Raw genomic sequence first — 25,029 nt, 5'->3', positions numbered from 1 at the left:
ATCAGGCCACAATATTTTAATAAAAAGTAAAAATAAATAAATAAACAAACAAATAAATAAAACAAATGCAATTACACTACCATTTCAGTTGAGAACAAAAGTATGGACAAGGAAGAGAAACCTCTTGTGTTGATCATGCATTAACAGTGTACATATATATTTGGATTTACAGTAACCACCCAGCACTTCGGGGAAAATAATCTGCTTCTTGTTTTAGCTAAAATGCTGACACTAGAAAAGTTTAAATGCACCCTTGTTTATTGATTGCTGTATAATTTTGAGGTTGAAGAACTGCCATGCATCAAATCAGCAGGAAAAAAAAAGGACTACTCTTGCAAAAAGACCTCTTTCAGGAGGGTCAGTTAGTATCAGAGTTCACACTATCCACATAAATGTCACTCACAATATACAGGGGCTTCAAAGTTTGGGAGAATAGCAGGGTACAAATAATTTACAGCAGGGTGCAAAATGGTAAAATGTCTGCCAGCGGCAGACATAATGCACGCAAAGCGTGCAGGCAGGCAGGCAGGCAGACAGACAGACAGATATGCAAGTACGAATTTTTCATGGGGCGGGATGGTTTGGAACAGGCCATCTAAAATTGGGATAACATTTACCCGTGATGGGTATTTGAGGCGGGTCGTCTAGCTTAAGCTTGATTAGCGTTGTTACGCACGCCAGTGTTTCCCAAAGAAATTTTGGAGACTATGGGGGAGGCGCGGGGGTTGTTTAAAATTGAGTGATATGTTAAATATTAAGTTATTACTGAAAAACTATTGATTAAAAAAACAGACACTAAGAAATGGTCCTATAAACAACTTTACCAATATAAAAGATTACCAGGACTACAAAAATGCAGAAAAATAGGCTTTACTTATCCAAATGCTCCTGTTGGTTCAAAAGTTAAAGTGCATAGAACCTCACAGCACATGAAGTTACCTTAAAATATAATATAAATGCCTCAGCTTTCATGTAAGAAAAAAAACAAAACAAAAAAAACTTAATACTAGTACTGTGTGCAGGCAGTCGCTCCTGAAGACTAAATTAAACAATAATTATAAACCAATAAAATAAATGGCTCAGGCTTCATAGAAGAAAAAAACAATTTGAACAGAATCTCACAGTATGATGCTGAAGCTGCCTAAACAATGGAAAATAAAACATTTTGGCAAAAACGTTGGCATCCATTAATTTCTTGTATTAAGTAAAAAAAAATATGTTGCCAGATACTGCTGACGTTTTACAGCCCAAAATATGTTCAAAACCCGCCAAAATGCACTTAAAACCGCCCAAATTGGGCGGGAAAACGCGCAATCTGGCAACACAGGCGGCAGTAATGGCTGCACTTGTGTCGAGGATGTAAACACAGTTGACGCGGCAATGGACATACATGACATAGTGGATGTAATTTACGTTCACAACTTTTTTTGCTGTCAGAAATATTTAATATTAAATTTTGTGACTCGACTGACAATAGCCGGCGGCATAACAAGCCATAGCCGGCGATTTGCCGCCGGTGACCGGCTACTTTTGAAACCGCTGAATATATATTTGACTATGAGTGGGTGATGAGCTAATTCATGTCAAGATATTTTCCATGGGCCAGATATCACCGTACACTAGTTTTTATTTTTTTTAAGTTAGTAATAAATGTTTGTAGGTTTTTCATATTGCACTTCATCTTCATCCATCTCATTAAATATACATCAGTTCTGCAACTTGAATGATGGAATATTAAAAACACACACAAAAAAAAAAAAAAAAACACATTATGATGACTTCTCTTAAGCCCATTTTTCTCCAGCAGTGCTGCATCAAACATGCTCTCATGTTCATCAGTGGCCTTTGCGCCAGACACTGGCAGTGTGGAGAGCAATTATTTAAAATAAAACAAATGCATTTTTTGTGCTGTGTTTATGCTGGCTTCAGTGCTGTGTTTATGCTGGCTGTTTACATCTTGCCGCGGGCCGACCGGACTCCAGCGCTAGGACTACCACACGACATCATCGGCAAACACGAGACCACACACCCAGATGCCGTGTTCGTCGTGGCTGGGGATTTTAACCATTGCAACCTCAGGACTGTGCTACCGAAGTACCACCAACACGTGAGCTTTCCGACAAGGGACATCATCATCCTGGACCATGTCTACAGCAACGTGAGAAATGGCTACAAGGCGGTCCCCTGCCCCCACTTTGGACAGTCTGACCACATCTCTGTGTTCCTCTACCCAGCCTACAAGGCCCTTCTCAAACAAGTCCCCGCAGTGAGTAAAAATGTTAAAGTTTGGAATGAAGGGACTGATCTGGTGCTCCAGGACTGCTTCAGTTCAACAAACTGGGATGTGTTTAAGACTGCTGCTTTGAGAGAAGACTGTTCTGTGGATTTAGAGGAATATGCATGTGGTCACCAGCTACATCAGCACGTGCATTAATGACACTGTCCCCACCAAGCGCTGCAAAATACAGGTGCTGGTCATATAATTAGAATATCATGAAAAAGTTGATTTATTTCAGTAATTCCATTCAAAAAGTGAAACTTGTATATTATATTCATTCATTACACACAGACTGACATATTTCAAATGTTTATTTCTTTTAATTTTGATGATTATAACTGACAATTAATGAAAATCCCAAATCCAGTATCTCAGAAAATTAGATTATTACTTAAGACCAATACAAAAACAAGGATTTTTAGAAATGCTGGCCAACTGAAAAGTATGAACATGAAAAGTATGAGGATGTACAGCACTCAATACTTAGTTGGGGCTCCTTTTGCCTGAATTACTGCAGCAACGCATGGAGTCGATCAGTCTGTGGCACTGCTCAGGTGTTATGAGAGCCCAGGTTGCTCCGATAGTGGCCTTCAGCTCTTCTGCATTGTTGGGTCTGGCGTATCACATCTTCCTCTTCACAATACCCCATAGATTTTCTATGGGGTTAAGGTCAGGCGAGTTTACTGGCCAATTAAGAACAGGGATACCATGGTCCTTAAACCAGGTACTGGTAGCTTTGGCACTGTGTGCAGGTGCCAAGTCCTGCTGGAAAAGGAAATCTGCATCTCCATAAAGTTGGTCAGCAGCATGAAGTGCTCTAAAACATCCTGGTAGACTGCTGCGTTGACCTTGGACCTCAGAAAACACAGTGGACCAACACCAGCAGATGACATGGCACCCCAAACCATCACTGACTGTGGAATCTTTACACTGGACCTCAAGCAACGTGGATTCTGTGCCTCTCCTCTCTTCTTCCAGACTCTGGGACCTTGATTTCCAAAGGAAATGCAAAATTTACTTTCATCAGAGAACATAACTTTGGACCACTCAGCAGCAGTCCAGTCCTTTTTGTCTTTAGCCCAGGTGAGACGCTTCTGACGCTGTCTCTTGTTCAAGAGTGGCTTGACACAAGGAATGCGACACCTGAAACCCATGTCTTGCATACATCTGTGCGTGGTGGTTCTTGAAGCACTGACTCCAGCTGCAGTCCACTCTTTTGGCCCTTTTCCACTACCCTTTTTCAGCTCACTTCAGCTCGCTTCAGCTCGACACGGCTCGCGTTTCAACTACCAAAAAACAGCACGACTCGGCTCGCTTCAGCCCTGCTTAGCCCCTAAAACTCGCACGGTTTTGGAGTAGGGCTGAAGCGAGCCAAAGCGAGCCGAGTGAGGCTGGGGGCGTGAGCAGACACTCCCCTGTGCACTGATTGGTGAGGAGGAGTGTCCTCACATGCCCACACACGCCCCGCGAGCATGCTGGGATCTGTAAACACCGTAAACCCGGAAGAAGAAGAATTACGAATTACGAGAATTTCTGAAGCCTTATGCGCCTCGCCTCATCTATACGCTCTTGCCAGTATCTGTTGGCGTTGTCGGTGACAACAAGCCACAGTACCAAGACCAGCAACACTAACGACTCCATGTCCATGTTTATTGTTTACTATTCGGGTCGTGAGACTACCGCTTAAAAGCTCACTGATTTCACTGTTTGCGCTGCTTAACGACATCACGTGACGTCCACCCACTTTCGCTAAGTCCACCCAATGTGTCCACCCACTTCCAGCCAGCACGGTTCAGCGCGGTTGTAGTCGAAATGCAACTCCAACAGCCCCGCTCAGCTCGACTCAGCACGGCACGGCTCAGCCCGACTCAGCCGCGTTTGTAGTGGAAAAGCGGCATTTGTGAATCTCCCCCACATTTTTGAATGGGTTTTGTTTCACAAGCCTCTCCAAGGTGCGGTTATCCCTATTGCTTGTACACTTTTTTCTACCACATCTTTTCCTTCCCTTCGCCTCTCTATTAAATGTTCTTGGACACAGAGCTCTGTGAACAGCCAGCCTCTTTAGCAATGACCTTTTGTGTCTTGCCCTCCTTGTGCAAGGTGTCAATGGTCGTCTTTTGGACAACTGTCAAGTCAGCAGTCTTCCCCATGATTGTGTAGCCTACAGAACTAGACTGAGACACCATTTAAAAGGCCTTTGCAGGTGTTTTGAGTTAATTAGCTGATTAGTGTGGCACCAGGTGTCTTCAATATGGAACCTTTTCACAATATTCTAATTTTCTGAGATACTGAATTTGGGGTTTTCATTAGTTGTCAGTTATCATGAAAATTAAATGAAATAAAAACACTTGAAATATATCAGTCTGTGTGTAATGAATTAATATAATATACAAGTTTCACTTTTTGAATGGAATTACTGAAATAAATCAACTTTTTCATGATATTCTAATTATATGACCAGCACCTGTATATCCAAACCGAAAACCTTGGATTAACAGTGAAGTATGCTCCATGCTACATGCACGCTCCACCGCTTTTGCCTCTGGTGACACAGATGGATATAAAAAGGCCAGATATGACCTATGTAGATCCATCAGGGAAGCCAAGAGGCAGTACAGACTGAAGCTGGAAGGATATTACAACACCCCAGACTCCAGATGCATGTGGCAGGGCCTGCAACACATCACCAATTTCCAGCAGAAGAACAGCAGGGTCACAGCTAACCACAACACATCACCAGATGAGCTGAATGAGTTCTATGCTCGCTTCGACACCCTCAACACCAACCAATGCAGAGGGATTCTACCAGCAGAGGCAGCACAGAGCTCTTCACCCACTGTGACCATAACCGAGGTGAGCAAGGTCTTCAGGAGGACTAACTCCCGAAAGGCAGCCGGGCCTGACAACATCCCCGGCCGTGCTTTGAGGGCCTGCTCCACACAGCAAGCAAAGGTCTTCACAGACATCTTCAACCTGTCCCTCTCCATATCGAGGAAAGGCCAATTTATGCTGACAACCCAGTCCTCACAGATGGCGTCTGCGAAGCCCCCCCCCTTCGCAGACGCTCTGCGCGCACCTCCCAAAAATTGTGACCACCGCAGACAGCCTCGCAGACAGCGTCACAGACAAGAGGGCTCTGATTGGTTCACTCTACATCCGCTGTACACACACTTCTGCTTCCGTACTTTCCCGGTTTGGTTTGTTTTCACGACCACCATTTTTAAAAACACGAGCGAAGATGGAGCAGCACGAAGAGCGGTTGATCGAGGAAGTGAGGAAGTACGTACATCTACACGACTCCAGTTCTAGTCATTATAAGTAACCAGAGGATAAACACTCCACTAACCACACCCACCAACTACTCCTAGCGATTTAGCGACTTCGCGCCCCCTTGCGTTGTGGCGGTGAATAACATCGCGCACGCCTATTACTCCCCGCTCAACGATAAATTACAACTGTCTGCGAAAAGCTCTCTGTGAAAGCCTTGTCGCAAGAACATGCAGAGGCCTGAAGGCTTCAAGACCACCACCATAGTGCCCCTCCCAAAGAAAAACAATATAACATGCCTGAATGACTATCACCCAATTGCACTCACTTCAGTTGTAATGATGTGTTTTGAGAGGAGTCATGTCACACATCAAAAAGGACATCCCAGACACAACAGACCCCCTTCAATTTGCATATCACCAGAACCGTTCAACTAACGATGCTGTCAATGCAGCCATCCACACAGCCTTGTCACACCTGGAACACAGGGACACCCATGTTCAAATGCTGTTTGTGGAGTACAGTTCAGCCTTCAACAGTCACTACGTTTACATGCACATAGAGAGAATCGAATTTCTGCCGTTGCTCGACTGAAATCGAAGTTCAAAATGCCATGTATACACCTTAATTCGGCTGTAATTGAACCGAACTTGATTTCTCGGAATCGAGCTACACGACCTAGTTTATGCGATTTCTGCCGAGCTATTTTGCGCATGTATACCCTATCGAGCTAGTTGTCGAGCTACTTCCGGAAGTGACGAGTGACGAGACCACAAGCGGGAAACACAACAGCCTCGGTCGGCATGACAACGGCATGAATCTTTTATTTTTGTGGCCTTGTTTGCACTGTTAAAATTTAGCTCACTTACTGTATCACCAAATACATCTGTACAGCTGTTGCATAGCTGTGAATTGTGTACATAAACAAGTCATTGTATTTGTGTGTGTGTGTATATATATACACACACACACATACATATGTCCAACATCTGAAGAATGTCAATGAAAACAAAACAACTGAACTTTGTGTATATATACACACACACATACATATGTCCAACATCTGAAGAATGTCAATGAAAACAAAACAACTGAACTTTGTGTTTATTAAGACATAAGTTAAATTGTAAGCAAAAAAAAAAATTTTTTTGTAAGCAAAAAATGGACTTTAGAAAAATATTATTGTGCAAAATAAGTTGTCTTACAAAACAGTTTGTAGCCATAGTCTGTTAGAGCAAGCCTAACAGCTTGAACACGGAACTACTACTGTTGCCAGATTGGGTGTTTTAAGTGCATTTTAGCGGATTTGAACATGTTTTGGGCTGGGATATGTCAGCAGTATCTGGCAACACTATAGCTCTTCTTCATGACGACAACCGGAAGTGTACCAACACGATGGGGCGTGTAGCGCCACGTGTGGCTCGGGTGCACAATGCACCTTGCACAATAGCCCGATTTCACTTGTGCATGTAGGATTGGATTTCTCTGGCACCCCTGCTGGGACCCTTTGCTCGATTACCAACAGCAGCTCGGTTTGGACGTGCATGTAAACGTAGTGACTGTCATCCCCAGCAGACTGACTGAGAAGCTCTCCACCTTTGGACCGACATCCTCCCTCTGCTGCTGGGTCCTGGACTTTCTCACAAACAGACCCCAGGCTGTCAGAGTCGGTACCAGAATATCCAACACCAAGACAGTGAGCACAGGGACCCCCCCCAAGGCTGTGTGCCCAGTCCACTCCTGTATACCCTCATCACCTACGACTGCACCCCCTCCCAGAGCAACACTTCCATTATCAAGTTCGCTGGCAACACCACTGTCACTGGGCTGATCACCGGCAGAGAAGAGAGAGCCTACAGGGAGGAAGTGGCTTGGCTGGTCTCCTGGTGCCGGGAAAATAACCTCTCCTTGAATGCTGAGAAGGCCAAGGAGATGATTATTGACCCGAGGAAGAGGAGGAGAGACCAGCACGCCTCGCTGCACATCGACGGGACACAGGTGGAGAGGGTGAAAACATTTAAATTCCTCGAAACTCACATCAGTGAGGATCTCACCTGGACACACAACACACAGCAGACCATCAGGAAGGCTCAACAAAGACTCTTCTTCCTGAGGAAGTTGAGGAAATTTGGACTGTCCACCAAACTCCTCAGCAACTTCTACAGGTGTACAGTGGAGAGCGTCCTGACAAATTCCATCACTGTGGTACGGGAACTGCACAACTCAGGACAGAAAGGGTCTCCAGCATGTCATTAAAATGGCACAGTTCATCTGTGGAGCTGTCCTCCTCCCACTACAGGACATTTACAACACCCGGGTCACAAAAAGGGCACTCAGCATCATCAGGGACCAAACACACCCACAACACAGACTATTCACACTCCTGCCATCCGGCAGACGCTACAGGAGTGTGAAAGCAAGGACTACTAGACTAACAAACAGTTGTTACCCCCAGGCCATCAGGCTTTTGAACCACAGATTATAATCACCATCTACCTCTCTATTTGCAATTTTGCACAAGACATTGCACATTATATCTGTCCTATTGCATATTGTTTGATTGCTGTCCTACTACACTGATTGCTGCTATTTGTTATTCTTTATTTTAATTATGTTTATTTTCGTCTATTTTTATATTTTGCATTGCATATGCACTTTATATTTTATATATATTTCTTTTTATATTAGTAAGCATAGTTTGGTCGGGTAGTTGCAAAATAAGAATTTCATTACCCAATAATAACCGTTGTGTCTGTTATTGTGTATATGACAAACATCTTGAACCTTGTGCAAGAGTGCTCTGAGAGCACAACATGGCAACTATATCTATGCTATAAGGCCACAACTCTGGTGAAATGCAACTGAATTGAACGAAATGGCAATATGCGCATTACCGACATAAAGAATCCTTCAAAGTTCTGTTAAATTCCTCCAAAAATTGTGAGAAGAGTTGATTTCAGAAGGTGAGTAATCCCTCTTCGGGCCTTTCGGCCAGCGGGGGATAAAAACTAGAAAATACAATATTATATTTGATAGTGTATCGTTATATCCAAGTAGCACATGAGCGATATTTCAGCCTAGTGCACCAGCTCTGGAATCCAAAGTTGGTGTGTATTTTTATAAAATCTCAAAAAATTAGAATACCATGAAAAAGTTCCTTTTTTTCATAATTTAATTCAAAAAGGTTAACTTTCATATATTCTATATTCATTACATGTAAAGTGAAATATTTAAAGCCTTTTTTGTTTTAATTTTGATTATGGCTTATAGCTCATGAAAATCAGAAATCCAGTATCTCAAATTATTAGAACATTCCCTAAGATCAATTAAAAAAAATTAAAAAAAAAAGATTTACAATACAGAAATGTCCAACTTCTGAAAAGTATATTAATTTATACACTCAATACTCGATTGGGGCTCCTTTACCATTAATTACTGTATCAGTGCGGTGTGGCATGGAGGTGATCAGTCTGTGGCACTGCTGAGGTGTTATTGAAGCCCAGGTTGCTTTGATAGTGGCCTTCAGCATATCTGTATTTTTGGGTCGGGTGTTTCTCATCTTCCTCTTGACAATACCCCATAGATTCTCTATGGGGTTCAGGTCAGGCAAGTTGGCTGGCCAATCAAACACAGTAATATCATGGTCAGCAAACCATTTGGTAGTAGTTTTGGCACTGTGGGTAGGTGCTAAGTCCTGCTGGAAAAGGAAATCGGCATCTCCAAAAAGTTTGTCAGCAGATGGAAGCATGAAGTGCTCTAAAATCTCCTGGTAGATGGCTGTGTTGACTTTGGACTTGATAAAATACAGTGGACCAACACCAGCAGATGACATGGCACCCCAAATCATCACAGACTGTGGAAACTTCACACTGGGCTTCAAACACCTTGGATTCTGTGCCTCTCCACTCTTTCTCCAGACTCTAGAACCGTGATTTCCAAATTAAATGCAAAATGTACTTTCATCTGAAAAGAGGACTTTGGACCACTGAGCAACAGTCCATTTCTTTCTCTCCTTAGCCCAGATAAGACACTTCTGACATTGTCTCTGGCTCAGGAGTAGCTTGATATTAGGAATGCGAAAGTTGTATCCCCTTTCTTGAAGATGTCTGTTCATGATGGGTCTTGATACACTGACACCAGCCTCAGTCCACTCCTTGTGAAGCTCTCCCAAGTTACTGAATCAACTTTTCTTGACAATCCTCTCAAGACTGCGGCCATCCCTGTTGCTTGTGCACCTTTTCCAGCCACCCTTTTCAGCAATGACCTTTTGTGGCTTACCCTCCTTGTGGAAGGCATCAGTGATCATCTTCTGGACAACAGTCAAGTCAGCAGTCAGCAGTCACTATCTCTCGGTCTAGTTCAGTACACACAACCACAATCATGGGGAACCATGATTGTGGTTGTGTGTACTGAACTAGACCGAGATACACACTATGTTCATACTGTTTTACTCAAACTCGAAATGAAATATTCTAATATTTTGAGATGGCTTTTTTTGTTTTTGTACTGTATGCCATACTGATTAAAATAGAAAAATGCTTGAAACATTTTAGTTTATGTAATGAGTCTATAATATATAACTTTCACTTTCTTAAATAACTGATGGAAAATATTGAACTTTTTCACAATATTCTAATTTTTTGAGATGCGACTGGGGGTGCATAAGCATACTCTTGGTGCCGGTCCCAAGCCTGGATAAACTGGAGAGGGTTGCGTCAGGAAGGGCATCCGGCATAAAACTGTGCTAAACCTAACATGCGGATTTAAAAGAGAAAATACGGCGGCGGGCTGGTGTGGGCTTGCTTATAGCTCCCCAGCTCAGCCGCCATGTGTTGGAGTTTACCCCAGTAAACGAGAGGGTCGCCTCTCTGCGCCTTCGGATTGGGGAGAGGGCTCTTGCTGTTTGTGCCTACGGCCCAAATAGCAGTATAGAGTATCCGGCCTTCTTGGAATCCCTGGGAGAGGTACTGAGGAGTGCTCAGACTGGGGACTCCATTGTGTTACTGGGGGACTTCAATGCTCACGTGGAAGATGACAGTGACACCTGGAGGGGCGTGGTTGGGAGGAACGGCCTCCCCGATCTGAACCCGAGTGGTGTTTTGTTATTGGACTTCTGTGCTAGTCACGGTTTGTCCATAACGAACACCGCAGGCTTTCGTCTAAACCGGGGAACAGGGGCACTGCGCCCTCTTACTCTCGCCGTGCGCCCTCTTACTCTCGGCGTGCGCCCCCTTACCGAAATGCCGATTGAACCCCAAGTCACACTTAGGCCATGCACTTATATGCTACTGCACAACATGCAATCTCTCAAAATGATCTTTTCTCCGTGAAAACATCCCAGCAACACTACATGACAATGTGTCTGATCATCAAATACGTTATGATTGCTCCAAAAATATTCCAATCATAGTAGATACACCGCCAGACGGTGCAAAAACAATCCGAATTGGCGTTTTCCAGATTGAGGCGCCATGTTGTTTAGTTGTTTACTTGTCGCAGCTGCTCTCGCGAGATTTGACATGGGTTACATACAAGGTCAGCTGACTTGTAGAGCGAGATTTCTCGAGACTGAATGACCTTTCACCCACCGGCGCGGGAGTTTTTGACAGTAGTAGTTCGCGAGTTGTTTTTGTTGACACTTGGGCATTTAAAGATGTTATCCCGCGGCACGAAACGGAAGAAAGCCGAAGACTGTCCGGGGCAGAAGAAGATTACTTCTTTCTTTTTCAATGTTGACAGACAATTTGTTACAATTTCCCTCTCAGATAGCCTCAGAATGTCCCATTGGAGCCTCAATTTTTCAAAGGCTTCGCACGGCGGGGGGGGGGAACAACTGGCACCATCCCCCCCCCCGCTTCGCTCCCTCGCCATGGTGAGCGGCCTCACACTAAATTTTTCTAGAAAAAAACCCGATACCGGATCGGTCGGGGCCCAGGTTAACAACGACCGCCTCCGGTACTGTTGGTCAACAGGGTGCCGGTGGAAAATATGCTATGGTTGCGCCAAAACGGAGAAGGAGAAAGAGAGGGGGGAGGCGTGTTAGGAGAGAGCGTGAAAGATAGAAGGGAAGGAGCTTAGAATTGAGGGTAGAAACATTGACTGGCAGAGCGAGAGAGTTAGCAGGTATGATGGAAAGAAGGAAGTTGGACATTTTGTGCATGCAGGAGACGAGGTGGAAGGGAAGCAAGGCCAAGAATATTGGAGGTGGATGCAAGTTGTTTTATTATGTAGTCGATGGAAAGAGAAATGGTGTTGGTATTGTTTTGAGGGGAAAGTTGGTCAACAGTGTGATTGATGTGAAGAGGGGGTCAGACAGAGCGATAGGCATGAAATTGGAGATTCAAGAAGTGGTAATCAATGTTATTGGTGCATATGCCCCACAGGTTGGATGTGAGAATGAAGAGAGTCTTTCTGGGAAAAGATGGATGAAGTAGTCGAAAGTATACCGAGGGAAGAGCATGTGCCAATAGGAGCAGATTTCATCGGACATGTTGGCAAGGCCCCTCCTAGAACTGCCACCTTATTGTGGTGGAGGGGTTTGTGTGCTTGAATGATCCTAGGAGCTATGTTGTTGGGGGCATTATGCCCCTGTCAGGGTTTCCCAAGGCAGACAGGTCCTAGGTGACAGGCCAGACTAAGAGCAGTTCACCAAAACCCCTATGGAGAAAAATCCGAGGACCGTGACGTCGCCCGGGATGACGCAGCCGGGGCCCCACCCTGCAGCCAGGCCCAGGGTTGGGGCTCGTATGCGAGCGCTTGGTGGCCGGGCCTTTGCCCATGGGGCCCGGCCGGGCTCAGCCCGAAGAGGTGACGTGGGCCCGACCTCCTGTGGGTTCACCACCCACAGAGGTAGCAGTAGGGGACTGGTGCAATGTGGATTGGGTGGCAGTCGAAGGCAGGGGCCTCGACGACCTGATCCCCGGACACAGCGGCTGGCTGTTGGGACATGGAATGTCACTTCGCTGGGGGGGAAAGAGCCTGAGCTTGTGCGGGAGGTTGAGAGGTACCGGCTAGAGATAGTCGGGCTCACCCCCACACACAGCTTGGGCTCTGGAACCCAGCTCCTCGAGAGGGGCTGGACTTTCCACTTCTCTGGAGTCGCCCGTGGTGAGCGGCGGCGGGCTGGTGTGGGCTTGCTTATAGCTCCCCAGCTCAGCCGCCATGTGTTGGAGTTTACCCCAGTGAACGAGAGGGTCGCCTCTCTGCGCCTTCGGATTGGGGAGAGGGCTCTTGCTGTTTGTGCCTACGGCCCAAATAGCAGTATAGAGTATCCGGCCTTCTTGGAATCCCTGGGAGAGGTACTGAGGAGTGCTCAGACTGGGGACTCCATTGTGTTACTGGGGGACTTCAATGCTCACGTGGGCGACGACAGTGACACCTGGAGGGGCGTGGTTGGGAGGAACGGCCTCCCCGATCTGAACCCGAGTGGTGTTTTGTTATTGGACTTCTGTGCTAGTCACGGTTTGTCCATAACGAACACCATGTTCGAGCATAGGGGTGTCCATAAGTGCACGTGGCACCAGGACACCTTAGGTCGGAGGTCAATGATAGACTTTGTAGTCGTTTCATCTGATCTCCGGCCCTATGTCTTGGACACTCGGGTGAAGAGAGGGGCTGAGCTGTCAACTGATCACCACCTGGTGGCGAGTTGGATCCGCTGGCGGAGGAGGAAGCTGGACAGACCTGGCAGGCCCAAACGTATGGTGAGGGTCTGCTGGGAACGTCTGGCCGAGCACTCTGTTGGGGAGGTCTTTAACTCCCACCTCCGGGAGAGCTCTTCCCAGCTTCCGAGGGAGGCGGGGGACATTGAGTCTGAGTGGACCATGTTCTCTACCTCCATTGTGGACGCGGCTGTTCGAAGCTGTGGCCGCAAGGTCTCCGGTGCCTGTCGTGGCGGCAATCCCCGAACCCGGTGGTGGACACCAGAAGTAAGGGATGCCGTCAAGCTGAAGGAGTCCTATATCGGGCCATGTTAACCTCCAGGACTCCCGAGGCAGCTGACGGGTATCAGCAGGCCAGGCGTGCTGCAGCTCGGGCAGTTGCGGAGGCAAAAACTCGGAACTGGGAGGAGTTCGGGGAGGCCATGGAGAAGGACTATCGGTCGGCCTCGAAGAAATTCTGGCAAACCGTCCGGCGCCTCAGGAGGGAGAAGCAGTACTCTGCCAACACTGTTTACAGTGCGGGTGGGGAGCTGTTGACCTCGACTGGGGACATTGTCGGGCGGTGGAAGGAATACTTTGAGGATCTCCTCAATCCCACCGTCATGTCTTCCACTGAGGAGACGGAGGCTGATGACTCAGAGGTGGACTCGTCCATTACCCAAGCCGAAGTCACTGAGGTGGTTTGCAAGCTCCTCGGTGGCAAGGCACCGGGGGTGGATGAGATCCGCCCTGAGTATCTCAAGTCTCTGGATGTTGTGGGGCTGTCTTGGTTGACACGCCTCTGCAACATCGCGTGGCGGTCAGGGACAGTGCCTCTGGAGTGGCAGACTGGGGTGGTGGTCCCTCTTTTTAAGAAAGGGGACCGGAGAGTGTGCTCCAATTATAGGGGAATCACACTTCTCAGCCTCCCAGGGAAGGTTTACTCCAGGGTACTGGAGAGGAGAATTCGACCAATAGTCGAACCTCGGATCCAGGAGGAACAATGCGGTTTTCGTCCTGGTCGCGGAACACTGGACCAGCTCTATACCCTTCATAGGGTGCTCGAGGGTTCATGGGAGTTTGCCCAACCAGTCCACATGTGCTTTGTGGATCTGGAGAAGGCATTCGACCGTGTCCCCCGTAGTATTCTGTGGGGGGTGCTTCGGGAGTATGGGGTTCGGGGCTCTTTGCTAAGGGCTGTCCGGTCCCTGTACGAACAGAGCAGGAGTCTGGTTCGCATTGCCGGCAGTAAGTCAGACCTGTTCCCAGTGCATGTTGGACTCCGGCAGGGCTGCCCTTTGTCACCGGTTCTGTTCATAATTTTTATGGACAGAATTTCTAAGCGCAGCCAGGGGCCAGAAGGAATCCTGTTTGGGAACCACAGGATTTCATCTCTGCTTTTTGCGGATGATGTTGTCCTGTTGGCTTCTTCAAACCAGGACCTTCAGCATGCACTGGGGCGGTTTGCAGTCGAGTGTGAAGCGGCTGGGATGAGAATCAGCACCTCCAAGTCCGAGGCCATGGTTCTCAACCAGAAAAGGGTGGCTTGCCCTCTCCAGGTTGGTGGAGAAGTCCTGCCTCAAGTGGAGGAGTTTAAGTATCTCGGGATCTTGTTCACGAGTGAGGGAAGGATGGAGCGTGAGATCGACAGGCGGATCGGTGCAGCCTCCGCGGTGATGCAGTCGCTTTACCGGTCCGTCGTGGTGAAGAAGGAGCTGAGCCAAAAGGCGAAGCTCTCAATTTACCGGTCGATCTACGTTCCGACTCTCACCTATGGTCATGAGCTTTGGGTAATGACCGAAAGGACAAGATCGCGGATACAAGCGGCCGAAATGAGTTTCCTTCGCAGGGTGGCTGGGCGCTCCCTTAGAGATAGGGTGAGAAGCACAGTCACTCGGGAGGAGCTCGGAGTAGAGCCGCTGCTGCTCCACATCGAGAGGAATCAGCTGAGGTGGCTCGGGCATCTTTTTCGGATGCCTCCTGGACGCCTCCCTGGGGAGGTGTTCCAGGCATGTCCCCCCGGGAGGAGGCCCCGGGGAAGACCCAGGACACGCTGGAGGGACTATGTCTCTCGGCTGGCCTGGGAACGCCTCGGTGTTCTTCCCGAGGAGCTGGCCGAGGTGTCTGGGGAAAGGGAAGTTTGGGCTTCCCTGCTTAGACTGCTGCCTCCGCGACCCGGTCCCGAATAAAGCGGAAGAAGACGAGACGAGATGTTGGCAAGGGAAAGAGAGATGAGGACATGATGGGCAGATATGGTGTAAGAGAGAAATGTGGAAGGGCAAATGGTGGTTGATTTTTCAAAGAGGATGAATTTGGCAATAGTCAATACATACTTCAAGAAGAAAAAGCAGCACAGGGTGACATTTAAGAGTGGAGGAAAATCTACACAGGTGGACGACATACTCTGCGGAAGGGGTAACCTGAAGGAGATTGGAGACTAAAGTGATGGCAGGGGAGAGTGTAGCTAGACGACAAATGAGTGGTCATGTGCAGGATGAGCTTGAAGGTTAAAAAGAGAAAGCGTGAAATAGTGGAGCCAAAGATTAAGTGGTGGAAACTAAAAAAGGTTGAACATCAAAAGGAGTTTAGGGAAGAAATGAGACGAGCATTGAGTGGTAACGGAAGTCTGCCAGAAGATTGGGATACTACTGCTATACTAGTAAGAGAGGCAGCAAGGAAGGTGCTAGGGTGGTCATCGGGAAGGAAGACAAGGAGACATGGTGGTGGAACAAAGAAGTGCAGGAAATTATAAAAGAGAAGAGGCTAGCAAAGAGGAATTGGGACGATCAGAGAGATGAGGAAAGTGGGTGGTTATCCAGAGAGACAAGACAGAAGGCAAAAAGAGCGGTAGAAGGTGAAAGCAGATGCATACCAGGAGTTGTACAAAAGACTGGAGACCAAAGAAGGAGAGAAAGACCTGTACAGACTAGCTAGGCAGAGAAACAGGGAAGTGAGGGATGTACAGCAGGTAAGAGTGATGAAAGATGTAAATGGAAATGTGCTGACAGAGAGAGTGCATTAAGAAGGTGGAAAGAGTACTTTGAGGATTTATTAAATGAGGAGAATCCAAGAGAGAAAAAGGTCAGATTCACTGGAGACAGCAAATCAGGAAGTAGAGTTGGTTAGTAAGGATGAGGTGAGGGCAGCTATGAAAAGAATGAAGACTGGGAAAGCAGTTGGACCAGATAGTATCTCGATTGAGGTTTGGAGATGTTTGGGTGAGACAGCTGTGGAGTTCCTAACAAGATTATTTAATAAGACCCTAGAGAATGAGAAAATGTCAAATGAATGGAGAGAGTGTGCTTGTCCCAATATACAAGAATAAGGGAGATGTACAGAACTGATGAGCCACACCATGAAGTTATGGGAAAGGGTATTGGAGGCGAGACTGAGAAGAGAGATAGCAATCTGTGAACAGCAGTACGGGTTTATCCCAAGGAAGAGCACGTCGGATGCAATTTTTGCTTTAAGAATGTTAATGGAGAAGTACAAGGAAGGCCAGAGAAAGCTATATTGTGCGTTTGTAGACCTGGAGAAGGCATATGATAGAGTGCTGAGAGAGGAGTTATGGTATTGTATGAGAAAGTGTGGAGTGAATAAGTAGTATATTAGAGTGGTGCAAGACATGTATGAGAACAGTGAAACAGCAGCGAGGTGTGCAGTTGGAATGACTGAATGGTTCAAGTTGAAGGTGGGACTCCATCAAGGATCTGCTTTGAGTCCTTTCTTGTTTGCCATAGTGATTTGACAGAAAGTGAGGCATGATGTTTGCGGATGATTGTGATATGTGGTGAAAGTAGAAAGGAGGTCAAGTTGGGTTTGGAGAGATGGAGGTATGCATTGGAACGAAGAAGAATGAAGGTGAGCAGTAGCAAAACAGAATACATGTGCATCAGTGAGAATGGGGATGAGAGTGTACTGAAGATGCAAGGAGTAGATGTAAAGAAAGTTGGTGAATTCAAGTGCCTGGGGTCAACTGTGCAGGAAAATGGGGGCTGCAATAGTGAGGTTAGAAAGAGAGTGCAGGCAGGGTGGAGCAGTTGGAGAAGGATTTCGGGAGTCATTTGTGATAGGAAAGTCCCAGCAAAAGTGAAAGGTAAGATGTATAAGACAGTAGTGAGACCAGCTGTGATGTATGGATTGGAAACAGTACCCTTAATGAAGAGACAGGAGGCAAAGTTGGAGATGACGAAGTTGAGGATGTTAAGGTTTGCGATGGGAGTGACATGGTTGGACAGGATAAGGAAAGAGCACATCAGAGGGACAGCACATGTGGAGAGCTTGGGAATTAAGCTAAGAGAGATCAGACTGAGATGGTATGGGCACATCCTGAGAAGAGATGCAGAGCATGTTGGAAGGAGAATGTTGAGGATGGAGCTGCAAGGAAAATGAAAACGAGGAAGGCCAAAGAGGAGATACATGGATGTGGTGAGAGAGGACATGAAAGTGGCAGGTGTGGTAGAGAAAGATACGAAAGACAGGGAGCAATGGAGACAAAAGATCCGCTGTGGCGACCCCTCATCTGGAGCAGCCAAAAGAAGAAAATGAAAATAAATAAGTGTGTGCGTGAACTCACGTGACTTCATGTAATGTGTGTATATACATGATAGATAACATCATGCATGTTTATAAGAAAATTCAAATGATAGTACAGCTTCAACCTAGGCCACTGACGATTATTGGTGATACACTATTCTGCAAGCATCAGTGCACAATGCCATCATTGGCATGTCAAAATATGATCACACCTGAATTTGGAAGCAGCTGCCAATTTAGCTTTTTTTCTTGACAAGGTACCAGTGCCTTCTAGGAACCATTACACACCCTTCCACCACAAAAGTGATGTTTCTCAGGCTACAGTTTGGTTCCTGTGTCAAAACGCTGTCTGAAACAAAACCTGTAACACTTTCTATACACTGTGCAGCTGCTTTAAAGAATCTACAAAGAGAACTGCACAACCTTTAATTGCACACCTTGTAGTATTTGTATGCTATGATCCTGTGCATGAATGTTGAATAATTTGACCTGACCCCGGGGGGGGAATCGGTTTATGCATTCAGAAACTCCTGATTCTGAGAACATAATGAGTCCATCAGTAAAGTGGAGGAACGGCAGGTTTTTCAAAAGGCTCAGTCCTTCCTTGAAGGTGAGCTGGTCTCCAGACATAATGATCCTGTATCCCAAATAAGAAGGCAGCATTGAGCAAATTTGCAGGCATGATGAATGACACCATACATGTCAAAGTTAAGGCTTTTATATTGATGTGAATGTTAAATCAAACACTGGCACACACTTGCATCTTCGTGAGCATGCCAGGACTTTCCGCAGGAGGTCCAGGAAGAACTTCTGGCTCTTCAAGTTCCTCGAATCGGGGTACTCTTTTCTTCTTTGTTACAGTTTCACCACCTTCTCTCTCTTTTTGTGCCTCCACCTCATCGCCAAATACATCCTGTAGAGAGATGAGCGATCTAGTTGGCTTTATTGTATCAGACATGACATTTTTATGCTGTAAATGTGTGATGTCACCTGACAAAATGGGTCTTGCAAGTGAAGCAAGGTCATAAGTTGTTTTAAAGCATCCTTTGATGTTACAGAAGGAAGCAGAAACTCAGTCTTGAAGTCTTTTTTATTTAAAATAAACAAACAAAAAAAAAACCCACCCTCACCACGTCTCTGCAGCAAGGGTAAACTGTACCTTCAGCTCTCTCTTGCGATTTTTCTCAGCCGTGCCTTTGTTGCCCCGAGAGTTCCTGCTCTCTTCCAGTGCTTCAAAGAGCCGCTCTACGAAGCTGCTTGCGGACTCATCCAGAAATGGTTTCAGCTGGTCTGAGACACACAGAGAGCCAATACACACAATTATCTTGTAAAACTCCAACATCCTCAGGGCTCAACATTAACTTTTTAATCTACAAAACAATTAATATCCAAGTGAAATGAAGATTCACCACACTTTTTTTTTTTTTGAGGTATTTGATCACCGTTTCTCCGATTTCGAGGAATTCAAAGTCTAGTAAATCTATAATTAGAGATTACTAACAAGTTAACTGAGCGTAAGGTCTTTACATGAAAATAGACTGAGGTCTGATATTTTCCCATAAAGACCAAAGAAGTGAGGATAATTAGAAGTTTATTATATGGCTGTTTTTTATTTCTAAGATTAAAATAGACAGTCATTATAATGAGGTGTGACGCTGCTTTCAGTCTCATCATATCTATTACGTTGTTGAGTTGCATGTAGAACTAGACCGGACAATTCCCCGGGGGAAATTGCGAGAGGATGCAGTGCGCGAAGCAATTCGGTCACGCATGTTCGCTGGCCGTGAATGTGTGACCTGCTATGAAGCTACAATGCCATGATTTGTGTGTGTGCTTGAGACAGCAGCCCCCCCCCCCCTGCTCCCTCACTGGCCCCAGTCGGCATGGCGACGGACCTGAGCAGGAGCGCCAAGACCCACAAGATCTTGTCAGATTTCTGCTGTTTTTTGCTCAGGACGAATAACTCGAAAACGAAAGCAACTATTATTAACAAAATTCTTTCACAGTGAGCGCTAGAAGGGTCGCCTGAACACACAGATGTATTTTTTGTCCCTAGTGTAAAAAATGAGGACGTTACAGCGAGTTAAAAACGAGTGACTTTTCAGCCACGTTTATAATGGGTGTCAATGAGGCCTGTCAGCTGCCCTGTCCTCAGTTTGACGCTTGTCATTCAAAAACTGTAAATCCTATCGTTTAGGTAGACACATTGTGTGAATCAGGACAAGTTTTAGTACTACTTTTGAGAAAATCATGTCTGTAGAGTGAAATTTGTGGCTGAAAACACAGTTTAAGCGAGAAAGTTTGAGCTTTTTTTTCAGCCTCTCTCCACTCTAAGCTAACGAGCTTCACTGGTGTGTAACGCAATAGACACCCATTCAAAAGCCGGATTTTCTCCCGGAACCCACATGGCGTTTGAGCCGGGACTGATCCGAAAGTGTAGAACCTAGCAGAAAAGTTGAATGCCAGATCCACAGAGAAGTTTTCCTACGTTTTAGAGTTTGAATCACGTCTCTAGGTGAAAGCATGCCAGAGCAGTGGATGTTTGAAAAAGTGCTTTTTTTTCAATTAATTCCATAGAAATGAATGGGGTTTTTTTGGACTATGTCGCAAAAAAATCGTATTCTGTAGAGAAAAAGTAATAGCATAGTGAGTCCGATCGAGCCGCACGTTTTGATATATTGTTTGTCTGTGTGCGACGTACGGTTATTGAGTTAATCGAAATTGAAATTTGCGTAGGAATAAGAAAAAGAAGAAATACGTAGAAGAACAATAGTTGCAGTGCTGCAGCACTGCATCCTAATCATAGGCTTCGCTAGCGAGCCATGCAGCTGTTTTTTTACACTGGCAATTCTCAGAAAAACCAACCAACCAAAAAAAAAAAAAAAACCAGCCATAAATCCCCAAACATGGCATATAAATTTTATATTTGGTGGAAATTATATTACTACATGGCAAATAATTTACCAGTAGGTGTAGTAGAGTCATAGAAAACCAACAGACCCAACATTCATGATATGCATGCTCCTGAGTCTGTGTAATCGAATAGGGACGTGTTCAAAATAATAGCAGTGTGGAGTTTAATTAGTGAGATCATTCATTCTGTGAAAAAACAGATGCCAGTCAGGTGGCCCTAATTTAAGGATGAAGCCAGCACATGTTGTACATCCATTTGTCTCTGAAAACCTGAGAAACATGGGTCATTCCAGACATTGTTCAGAACAGCGTGCTTTGATTAAAACGTTGATTGGAGAGGTAAAACGTATACTGTAAAGAAGTGCAAAAAATGATGGGCTGCTCGGCTAAAATGATCTCCAGTGCTTTAAAATGGACAGCAAAACCAGAGAGACGTGGAAGAAAACAGAAGACTACCATTCGAATGGATCGAAGAATAGCCAGAATGGCAAAGACTCGGCCAATGATCAGCTCCAGGGTGATCAAAGACGGTCTGAAGTTACCTGTGAGTACTGTGACAATTAGAAGATGCCTGTGTGAAGCTAATCTATCAGCAAGAAGCTCCCGCAAAGTTCCACTGTTAAAAAAAAAAAAAAGACGTGCTGAAGAGGATACAATTTGCCAAAGAACACATCGACTGGCCTAAAGAGAAATGGAAAAACATTTTGTGGACTGATGAAAGTAAAATTGTTCTTTTTGGGTCCAAGGGCCACAGACAGTTTTTCAGAAGACCCCCAAACACTGAATTCAAGCCACAGTACACTCTGAAGACAGTGAAGCATGGTGGTGCAAGCATCATGATATGGGAATGTTTCTCTTACTATGGTGTTGGGCCCATTTATTGCATACCAGGGATCATGGATCAGTTTGCATATATCAAAATACTTGAAGAGGTCATGTTGCCTTATGCTGAAGAGGAAATGCCCTTGAAATGGGTGTTTCAACAAGACAACGACCCCAAACACACCAGTAAGTGAGCAGCATCAGGGTTCAAGACCAACAAAATGAAAGTTATGGAGTGGCCAGCCCAATCCTTACTCCGATAGAAAACTTGTGGGGTGACATCAAAAATGCTGTTTCTGAGGCAAAACCAAGAAATGCAGAGGAATTGTGGAATGTTGTCAAATCATCCTGGGCTGGAATACCTGTTCACAGGTGCCAGAAGTTCTCAGAAACCGTGGTTATACAACTAAATATTAGTTTAGTGATTCACAGGAATACTAAATCCTTAAGATTTTTTCAGTTTATACAGTAAATATTTGGAGTTTGTAATGAAAAATACAGACACTGCTATTTTTTTGAACAGCCCAATGTTCATTTTTCTTCATTTTCTGTAAAGTAATTAAAATATTGATACATTTTTCTTCATGTTTTGATCTAGAATATAATGTGCAGTGTTCCCAATGCATGGAAATAAAAACTATTATAAGGATTTTGAGCTTTACTCATGTTTTTAAACACACTGCTATTATTTTGAACACAACTGTATATGAAAAGGTTCATTAAAAAAAAAAAAAAGAAATTTACCGCAAAAAATGTAGCGTTCTTATTGGTCAGACTTAGAAACGAGGCTTGAATGGAAGCAAACTGAGTTTTGAGAACGCATGGATTAAAGCAAAAAAAAAAAAAAAAAAAAAAATATCATCTGACTGAAAAAAAAAGCTCCATGTCGTTGGTCCCTACCACGTCAGCGATGCGTCAAATTTTAAACGCCGTGTTGTCCATTATCCCCTCGGCCCCTACTTATAGTACATTTACATAATTTTAACAATGACTAAAGCTAAGGCAAGACTTTACCATTGTCATTACTGGCTATTCATGATGAAACATCAAGTTTTCAGCGCAAAGTGCAAATTTATTTCAACAATACTTTAGTAATGCACAACAGTGGTTCAGAGAAAAGTGCAATCGAACTTGAACCATGCTTTCAAAAGAGTGGAACAGAAAGAAAAATAGGAAAATCTGTTGAAATAAAGCCAGGAAACAAGAAAAGTAAAGTGAAAGTTCACTTTTTCTGCTTCTTCGCAGTGAAGCCAAAGGCATCTAGTTTGGCAACACCGGATGCCTGCTTTTGTTTCTTTTTCCTTGGCACAGCAGCAGGAGCTTGCCATTATCGCCCATTTCATTTAGCCAAGCCCATCTCCACTTATTCTTTACCATTTTGTCGATGTCTGACACAGGGTTTTTTCTAGAAAAATTTAGTATGAGGGCGCTCACCATGGCGAGGGAGCGAAGCGGGGGGGGATGGTGCCGGTTGTCCCCCCCCCGCCGTGCAAAGCCTTTGAAAAATGCTCCAATGGGACATTCTGAGGCTATCTGAGAGGGAAATTGTAACAAATTGTCTGTTAACATTGAAAAAGAAAAGTAAAGCCCAAAAAAAAAAAAAAAAATAGTATGTTTCCGGTAACATGAAATACTAAAATAAGGTCGGTAGGTAGGAAAGTTTTTTTTTTTCTTTTCTTAATTTTTTTTTTTTTATTTTGTTCGAAAAAATTAACACAAGTAAACATCTTACAAAATAGTATTTTGGCACAGAATCCTTTATACCACACATCATAATAAAATAAGTGTTTTAAATCTTTAAACGAATAAAAAAAATAAATATCGCGAGAGTTCGAGTTATGATCTACGGAAGCGATATTTCATGATATTTTCATGTAATAACGTGAAAACACCTTATCAAGAAATAACGTGAAAATAACGTCCTAGGCTAGGCTACTTCCATTAAAAGCAGGGCTTTGAACCGGAATTTTTTTCCTATTGGTTCGTTCCGAACAGAAACGGAATTTTAACGTTTCCGGTTTTGGGTTCCACCATTAAACAGACGTTCCCGAACCGGTTAGAACAAAAAAAATTTCGTTCCCGGAACGGTTAATTACGTTCCCTGTCAGCTGTTTAACAAATGGCTATAAAATTATGTCTCTGTCTCATCCAGCTTAAGCCAAATGTAGGCTAATTCTATTACAACCTTCATTAAATAAGACAAGAAATAATTCAAAACAATTATTATTTCAAATGTTGGCGATTTGGATTCTCAGTATGTCTTCCCATCTACACAAACAGAAAAAGTGCCAAAAATGAAAGAGAATTCGTTTAGTGTGTTACCAAAGGCTAGTCAGGCCCTACAGAGGGCTACCGCATGACGTCACCGCGCCGCGAGATTTTGTTAGGCGCCATATTGGAAGTACACATCTATGCAAATACATACATTCATAAACTACAGCTGAAATGTAGCCAGGGCCGGTTCTGCCCTAATCTGGACCCGGGTGCAACATCGTGCAACCCCCCCCCCCCAAAAAAAAAAAAAAAAAAAAAAAACAGTCTAAATCAGGACAACCATCACATAACTATAACTATAAACATTTTATATCAACTATTTTAACTAAATGGGCTATAATAAATAAGCCTGCAGGCAGCCACGGCGGGCCACCTCAGAAAAGTAACCATTTGTCCTACCTTAAAACTCGTTTTGCATTTTCTGCCTCCTTTTTTGTATTTTCGACCCTCCGTTTATTTTCTTTCCTTTTCTGAAAACCCGATTTGTGTCCAGACATTTTGTTCTGCTACCAACGAACTAACTCGTCAGGTCTCGTCTCTCGAGCCCGCGATGATTCCCGTGGGAAGGGCAACAACTGATACATTTTTACAAACAGCCAATAGGGAGGTTGCATCGTTCAGGCTCTTCTTTGCTCAGACACTCTAATGCACTTACTCACTAGCAGTCCACCTTCCCGCTCTCTCCATTCAATCAGCGAACGTCACACAGGAAGTGAACCCCAGCGGGTCATAGAAACTTGCGCAGGAGAAGAATGACTATTTGTAGGCTACAGAAACTTTGAGGAACGAAATAAAAACCGGTATTAACCGGTTACCATTATTTTTAATAAGCGTTTCTGTTCCGGAACATAAAAAATAATAAAGTTTCTGGTTTCGTTTCTGTTCCATGTGAAATAGAAAAAGTTCCCGGTTTTCGTTTTCGTTCCTTGAACCGGTTCAAAGCCCTGATTAAAAGCAGACGGCCTAGCCTAGCCTACTGTAGAACTCGGGTCGAGCAAAAACACCGAGCAAAAACCCAGCCATCTGAATCCTGAATGACTCCTATTTGTATAAATAGGGGACTACATAGGCAGCAAAATGTAGTGTTTTTCCCTGCCATGGAAGTGCACTTGTATACTGAAAAGGAAGCAATTTGCATTACAGCCTTGAATGAGGATTCAAAATGGCTGTCCGTACACATGTGCTTGGTTCACAAGTAAACAAAGAACTGCTTCCAGTCTGTTTGCCTTGAATGAAGTCACGACGACTGTCCCCTGGCGGTGAAAGTGCGCACAAATGAGATGTAAACAAACTTTCGGA

At 44.7% G+C, this 25,029-nt stretch overlaps 1 protein-coding gene across 2 annotated transcripts in view; it reads right to left on the bottom strand.

Moving 5' to 3' along the window:
- The window catches only part of prpf3 (PRP3 pre-mRNA processing factor 3 homolog (yeast)), a 75,956-nt gene that overhangs the window by 33,085 nt on the left and 17,842 nt on the right, over window positions 1–25,029 (bottom strand). For both annotated transcript variants that reach the window (XM_060921429.1, XM_060921428.1), the window contains exons 3-4: window positions 18,881–19,011; window positions 18,479–18,634 (exon numbers count right to left, since the gene is read on the bottom strand). In XM_060921429.1, coding sequence (XP_060777412.1) covers window positions 18,479–18,634; window positions 18,881–19,011 — 287 coding nt within the window. The remainder of the gene's footprint in view (window positions 1–18,478; window positions 18,635–18,880; window positions 19,012–25,029) is intronic.

This window comes from Neoarius graeffei, chromosome 5 (assembly GCF_027579695.1).
Source record: "Neoarius graeffei isolate fNeoGra1 chromosome 5, fNeoGra1.pri, whole genome shotgun sequence".
NCBI classification, from domain to species: Eukaryota; Metazoa; Chordata; class Actinopteri; order Siluriformes; family Ariidae; genus Neoarius; species Neoarius graeffei.
This window is presented reverse-complemented; position numbering and strand designations above follow the sequence as displayed.